Source organism: Sinocyclocheilus grahami, unplaced genomic scaffold, assembly GCF_001515645.1.
Source record: "Sinocyclocheilus grahami isolate Dianchi unplaced genomic scaffold, SAMN03320097.WGS_v1.1 scaffold52.1, whole genome shotgun sequence".
Taxonomy (NCBI): Eukaryota; Metazoa; Chordata; class Actinopteri; order Cypriniformes; family Cyprinidae; genus Sinocyclocheilus; species Sinocyclocheilus grahami.
In genome coordinates this window covers 246868-254769 of record NW_015505231.1, presented here as the reverse complement: position 1 = coordinate 254769, position 7902 = coordinate 246868, and the positions used below count along the sequence as shown (strand labels likewise).

Genomic DNA, 7902 nt, shown 5'->3' with positions numbered 1-7902 from the left:
CTAGCCCTAGGATTTTTTTTTTTTCTTCCCCGCCATATACCTGTTTGCCTTTGTTCGACCCTGCCTGTGTTTCTGACCTCTCTGCTTTAATAAAGCTTGCACATGGATCCGCATGTCTCACGTCTTGTCAGCCCCATAATAGAATACTCGGCCACAAAAGGATCCAGCAGCTTCTCGGATGGACATTGGACAGGAATGGATACAGGAAGAATATTGTTAGCCCTTAGACAGGGCACACGATCGCTGGAGGGCTATATTCAAGAATATTTAGCAATCGCTCCTTATTCAGATCTGCCGGACTGTGTTTTGATAGACTTTTTCTATGAAGGCATTAATCAACCGCTAAAATCCAAACTCATTCACGAGGGTCCACGTTCATCTTTAAGTCAGTGTATGGACTATGTTTGTTGACAGTTGGTTCAGCGTTCACTGTGGGTATCGCGGCGGAACGCGACCCCGCACTCACTCATGTAATGGCGGCCACACTAGAGTACGCTCACAAAATGGCGCCGACAGCGGAGCACGCTCACAAGATGGTGGACACAACAGCACCCAGTCATGTCACAGCTGCCCATCTTGAGTCCAGTCAAGTCACCATTGATCCTCCTGAGTCAAGTCAACTCACAGCAGATCTTCGTGAGGCAAGTCAAGTCACACCGGTTCTTCATGAGTCCAGTCAAGTCACAGCTAATCTCCCTGAGTTCAGTCAAGTCACGGTTCATTATTATGAGTCAAGTCAAAACAGATCTTCCTGAGTTGAGTCTAGTCACAGTTGATCTTCCTGAGTCGAGTCTAGTCACAGTTGATCTTCCTGAGTCGAGTCTAGTCACAGTTGATCTGCCAGAGCCTCGTCACATTCCAGAGCTTCGTCACATCTCAGCTGTTTCTTCCAGAGTGACGTCACGCCTCAGTTATTCATCCAGAGTCACGTCACATCACAGCTGATCATCCAGAGTCATGTCACGTCCTGTCTGTTACACCCAGATTATCTAGGTTAGTCCTTCGGTATCCCAGTCTGGTATCCAGTGTGAGGGATGCACCGCTGGTGTCTGCACGCACAGCTGGTATCCCCAAACCCACTCACTCTAGCCCTCCTGTTCATGAACTCATTCCCCTGTCTGCAGCACTTCCCATATGGGGGGTTGCTTTATGGTGTATCTGGGCCGCGTACTCCACCGCCGATTTGCTAGAGGCACCGGCTACAACATCTCCAGAGGTGGCGGCTTACGCTGCAGAACCTCCCGAGGTAGCGGTGTCATGAACTTCCGTCTGCTAGCCATCAGAGGTCACCCTTTCTATTTTCATTGACTCTCGCACTACACACTGTTGCATATCACCCCGGACTACATATCCCATCATTCATTGCACTGATTGCACACAGCACTGATTGCACATAGCTGTTTCATATCACTCACTCACTATTTAACACGCCTAGCCTAGCCTAGTCTAGTCTTGCCTTGCCTTGTCTGTTTTCTCGGTTTCTGATCTTTGCCTGTTTTCCTGGATTTATCCCTTTATTCTTGCCCTTTTGATTCTGCTCCCCATTCGTTGAGCCCTTCGCTAGCCCTAGGATTATTCTTGTGTCTTGCCCGCCATATACCTGTTTGCCTTTGTTCGACCCTGCCTGTGTTTCTGACCTCTCTGCTTTAATAAAGCTTGCACATGGATCCGCATGTCTCACGTCTCGTCAGCCCCGTAACACAGTCAAAGCAGTGGGCAAAACTGCATCTGCTAAAACTGCTCACAAATGTTTTACTTACTGGAGCGAGAAGAAGATTTAGAGGGAATATGTGTGTTAGGATGAGGTGGTCGATCTTTTTTAATGCTAAAATACTTTCTCTTATCATATATTGAAAGGGATAGTTCACATTATTAACTTGCCCTCAAGTTGTTTCTTTCTTCTCTCGAACACAATAGAAGATATTTTGAAGGAACGGTTGATGGTAACCAAACAATTGATGGTGGCTATTAACTTCCATAGTAAGGAAAAAAATGCTATGGGAGTCAATGGCTACCATTAACTGTTTGGTTACCAACATTCTTCAAAATATCTTCTTGTGTGTTCAGCAGAAGAAAGAAACTGATACAGGTTTAGAACAACTTGAGGGCAAGTAAATGATGACAGAACTTTCATTTTTGAGTGAACTTTAATATGCAGAAGCAATTTTAAACTGTACTGTTTATTACAGCATTTCACCAAAGTAACCATGTCTCAACCAATGGTGTGGGTGGAACTATCTGCTTTGTTGACCGATGAAAGACAAAGTCCATTTGGTGACACTGATGGCATAGAAAATGCATATTTGACTCTTTGTTTAGGTGGTGTGTGCACACCAAAAGTGAATTTATTATTAAAGCAAGTAGATTATATACAAAGTCGATGCAAAGACAAGATATTTGCGATATTATCATAAATAAAAAAAACTCAAGCTCACTAACGTAAACAGTCACCAATTAAATAAGAATAAGAAACGAATTACAATGATAAGAAGAAGAAGAAGAATTATAAGAATAAGAAACTAATTACAATTGATCTTCCTGTCCACCCTCATAAAGATGGGCATCTCAGGAACCGCACTCCAATGGTGCAAGTCTTACCACTCAGATAGGTCTTTCAGGGTGTCTTGGAGGGGTGAGGTTTCTAAGTCACAACTTCTTGCTACTGGGGTTCCTCAAGGCTCAGTGCTTGGACCTCTTCTTTTCTCCATCTACATGCCATCATTAGGATATGTCATTCAGAAGCATGGCTTTTCTTATCACAGCAATGCTGATGACACTCAACTCTACTTCTCATTCCAACCAGATGATCCGATGGTAGCTGGTTGCATTGCAGCCTGTCTGAGAGATATTTCTAGCTGGATGAAGAACCATCACCTTCAACTCAACCTTGCTAAGACAGAACTGCTCGTGGTCTCAGCCAACCCAGCACTTCATCACAACTTCTCTATAAAGCTGGGTTCGTCAACCATAACTCCTTGCCGGACAGCCAGGAACCTTGGAGTTGTGATCGATGATCAGTTATCTTCACAGACCATATTGCTACAACGGCCCAGTCCTGGAGATTTGCCTTATACAACATTAGGAAGATTAGACCGTGGTACCCTTCCTATCAGAGCAAGCTGCACAACTCCTTGCCCAATCTCTTGTTCTCTCCAGACTGGACTATTGTAATGCTCTCTTGGCCGGCCTCCTGCATGTACTATCAAGCCTCTGCAACTGATCCAGAATGCAGCAGCGAGAGTGGTCTTTAACGAGCTGAAAAAAGCTCACGTTACACCTCTCTTCATCAGTTTACACTGGTTACCAGTAGCTGCTTGCATCAAATTCAAGGTACTGATGTTTGCCTACAAGACAACAACTGGCGCTGCACCAATATAAATCTGTTCAATACTCCCACACTCTATGAGCACCATCTTCACATGCACATATAGCGAAATGAGTTCTCTTTCACGGCTGACTGTGTTTCAATGTCTGAAAATCACCTGTTTTTAAACCACAATGCTTAAAAACGCGTGCAAACGATACGTTTTCATGACCACGTAGCACAACAAAGTCATACGAGACGATAGTCAAAAATCTCTATCGGTTGACAAATTTCTACCAGTTAACTGTGTCTACTGGTATATCGTCCATCCCTGGCGCTAGCAACACCAAAGTAATGGGTTTGATGCCCAAAGAATGCATGAACTGTATACCTTGAATGCAACACGATTTGGATCAAAGCATCTGCCAAATGCATAATTGTCAAACAACCATTTTAGTGGCTTGGCCTTTTGTTTTTAAAGATGTATAAATTAAATCTGTATTACATATATGTTTAGTTACACGTTGAGTCAAAAATTCTGCTTCAGTATATGAGCCTACAGTACATGGTGTCCTAAAAAGTGTTGGTTTAGATAAAGATTACATAAAGAAATATGCCCCGAGTTGTATTTACAGTCAGTCTGAAGGTGAGGTTTGTTTTAGTAGAAATCGACTCGAGGTATTTTTCTTAGAACTTTAAATGGACCACTGAATCAAAGACTTTGCTTCTTTGATGGAGACTTCAAATGAAGATCTCTAGTGGACAACCAAACCATCTGGCCTGATTGGAGTTGCTTGGTGGTGATGGTTTGTTTGGATCTTCTGACTGAGAACAGCTTGCTGCAATTGGACATATGCTTCCTCCCAAATCTGTTGGCTTTATCAATATTCGTTAACACAGATGATTAGCTGGACTGGGTGAAAAGAGGGGACCGTATCCCAGGAGTTAACATAAACTGATTCATCTCATGTCATTGCAAGTGGAGTGTCAGTTTTGGAAAGTTGGTGCTGGGAAGAGTTTTTTCTTCTCCCCCATTGCATGTTGTGAGTCATCATTCTCTTACCAGTTTCACTATTGATGCTAAAAAGACCAATTTACAATGATTTTTAGTGCTAGTCAAAGTTGGTTTATGCTAATCTAGCTGATGGACCAGCACAACCTTAATGTAAAATTAATCATATATAGTATATTTCACAATATTACTGTTTTACTATATTTTGATCAAATAAATGCAGTCTTGGTCAGCATAAAAGACTTATTTCAAAAACATTAAAAAATCTTAAAGACCCCAAATGTTGTGTGACTAGTGTTCAAATTACACTTACTTATATTGTGCCTGGAAGTGCTCTTGTACAAAGCTGTGACATACACCAGGCTGTGTCTGTGGTGGGGTCAGGGTATCAGAGACAGGCTTTTCATCACCTCCTTCTTGACCCTGAAACGAAACAAAAAGGTCATGTAGACATTTAGATAGACTGTGCCTTACTGGACACTTTCCAGGTGTTAATGAGAATATCGACCTGATTTCTGCCTCACTCAGCGAGCCAATATTGCACTCTCATTCTTACAGTTTGTTTGAAGTTTTAGACTGGCAGTAGTGAACTTGACAACAGCTAAAAGAAAAACAGGAGGATAAAACCCACAGGGAAAGGTGATACACACTTCTCAAGGTCAAAAAACAAGATGGTACAGATCGTATACTATGACTTATGATTTTATGTCAGACAAAGAGAGAGAAAGAGGACGGTGTATAAACTACAACTGATTGAAAAGTTTCAACCGGTTTCATCACCAGATGAAAGCAGAGTGGTGGCCACCGAGACCTAAACGAATTAACAATTCTACACACCTTCTATCATCTGTTTTAGAGTATGATAATCTAATATAACTAAGATCTGAGGACTTTTAACCAGAGTCAGAGAACAACTTGGATGCATTATTGATACACCCACTGCAATGCTGACTACAAAAACAATACACTCTTCATTATTCTTCTATGATGGAAATCTAATAAATTAATATAAGTAATACATAATATAATCTAATTACACAATGTGATGATTAATTAATCTAATTAATTGCAAATCCACGCATCAAAAAGATATGAGAGAAATATTTTATTTGATTAAACAGAATTTATTACTGTATTACTTATTTAGATATATTTACAGACCGTTTATTGCAGCTCAGAGGTAGCATGAATGCATTTACACTGAAATTACAATGGCATAAATATAATAACTATATTGTGTCTACAATATAACAAAATATAAACTTTTTATTTTTTTAATTATTGCATAAAATCAATATCACATTAGTATAAAAATCAATAACAATGCTATTCACAACAAAAACAGCACTTGTGCTATTATTCCCATTAGTAATGCACTCGTTGCTTGTGTCATATTGTTTAACTACAGTATTTTATATGCTATAAATATGAGGCAAAAACTGAGGCATTTTTGCCTGAATCTCTTGGATATTAGTGGTATATAACTCAATTCTATAGGCTAAATCCCAGTGAGTTGTTGTCCTGCATCACGTTCGTCACCAATCAACTGTATGAAATGTAAGATGACCTACATAGTTCCCCTTCAGGAACTCGAGCTGCGTCGAGATCGCTTTGGGAACGCCTCTGCGTGACCGCGTTCTGAAGCACGTGTCAAATCATCCCAATGGAGTAGCGAGACGTCACGAGCAGAGTGACGTAAGCACCAGAAAGTATAAAAGCGCATCTGGCAGAGCAAAAACCAGCTTCTGCTCTTCAGTAGCGCTCTGTGTATGTGTCTGTCTATTTACTGTTGTCTGTCCGCACAAGCATATATAAAACAATCATGAAAAAGTCTATGGTGAGCGGACGGCATTCCAAACACTGTGTTCCTCCCTGCCCACGATATCTGGCGGTGGGGGATACACACGATTTGTGTGTTGTTTGTTTGGGAGCGGAGCATGCACGGTCAGCTCTTGAGGGGGCTGATTGTCATGACTGCGAGCTACTCTCGCTGCGCATGCTCCGCTCTCGCCTGGCCGTGTTTGATGAGAGCGGCCAGGCTCGCGATCTTGCTGGCAGCGGTCCCGTTGTTGCAGAGGCACAGCGCAGACTGTTGTCATGGGGATCGCAAGTGGATTTAGCGGAGGGATCCGAGACGGGTTCGTCCTTTTCTCGGTCCTCACCCGCTAGATCCGCGGCTCTCTCTCAGGGTTCGGAAGCCCAAACTGCGGTTTCTTCTCCCCGGAGAGAGAACCAGGCACTTCATCTATCTTCCTCCGAGGAGGTAGAGGTGATGAGTGTCGAGACAGAGGAGACTGTGGACTCGCCACCGCAGTCCCTCGCGTATGAGGAGCTCGTGGAGGTTGTGACTCGTGCTGTAGCCAAATTAAATACAGTGTCTAATTATTCCAATATCGTGGGGCTGAATGAGAAGGGATATGGGGCGATGCCAATGGTGGATCAGACGCTCGTGAGCTATCTCTCCCCATCCTCAGCATCGTCCCTGAAGGCCCCGAAGCTTCCCACCAGGCCTGTTAAGCTAACATCTAGTCTGGTTGGGAAAGCTTATACGGCGGCAGGTCAGGCTGGTGCATGCTTGCACATCATGCGATGTTACAAGCGTACCAGGCTGACCTGCTCAAGGACCTGGATGACAGGGAGGAGGGGGAATCCGACGTGGTAGCTGAACTGCGTCGGGCCACAGATTTGTCCCTCCGAGCCACCAAAGAAACGGCCAGAGCTATCGGCCGTTCAATGGCAGCAATGGTGGCTACGGAGCGGCATCTCCGAATCTGTCCGATATGCAAGATAAGGACAGATTCTTCCTCCTAGACACCCCCCTTTCGCCCACTGGCCTTTTCGGCGACGCAGTCAACACTGTCGTCGAGAGGTTTCAGGAGACGAGGAAGCTAGCGGCGGCGTTTCAACGGTTCCTGCCTCGTCGCTCCCAGGCCCATGGGGCTGCTGAGCGGGAGCAGCCCCATCCGTCAAGCTCCTCATACCGCCAGTCACAAAAACAGAGCGTTGCAACCCGCACCCCTCCGCAAAAAGAACGGGGGTTGGGCCGACGCTCTCAGTCGGGGTTTTCTAGACCGAAGACGGATCTGTGGACCGTTATTTTGTCGAAGAAGACCTCGACTAAACGGTCCTGACGCCAACATCGTCAGGCCCCTGAGGGCAGCCCCACCTGGGGAGGAAAGGATAACACCTCAGTATACGGTGCCCGATCCTCCTCAGTGCTCTCACGGAGAGTCACTGATACCCCTGCCACCCTCGGTGCTTCAGGGCTCAGTGAGCTCCAGCGAGCGAAATTCCCAGCTGCCGCCCAGCGGCGGTACGGCACGGGAGAGCTCGCCCCCTCAAGTGAGGGTTTTACAGCAGTCAGGTCGGTCGTTCCCTGCCGGTCATCCGCTTCAGGGCACCAAACTGGCTCCTCTACTAACACCAGAGGCCAGTCTCCAGAGGCTGGTTCCCTTAGTAGATTTTCTGGTAGCGTGGAAACTTCTACCAAATATCTCAAAATGGGTCCTGCAGATTGTAGAGAAAGGTTACAGAATCCAGTTCGGTTCTCGTCCGCCTCGTTTCAACGGGGTCATCCCCACACTAG

General features: G+C 44.7%; 1 protein-coding gene across 1 annotated transcript in view; it reads right to left on the bottom strand.

Annotated features, from left to right (window-relative positions):
* The window catches only part of LOC107583297 (ubiquitin carboxyl-terminal hydrolase 43-like), an 86516-nt gene that overhangs the window by 46650 nt on the left and 31964 nt on the right, over nucleotides 1-7902 (bottom strand). Inside the window, exon 3 of the mRNA XM_016269475.1 lies at nucleotides 4630-4739. Within this exon, the coding sequence (XP_016124961.1) occupies nucleotides 4630-4739 (110 nt within the window). The remainder of the gene's footprint in view (nucleotides 1-4629; nucleotides 4740-7902) is intronic.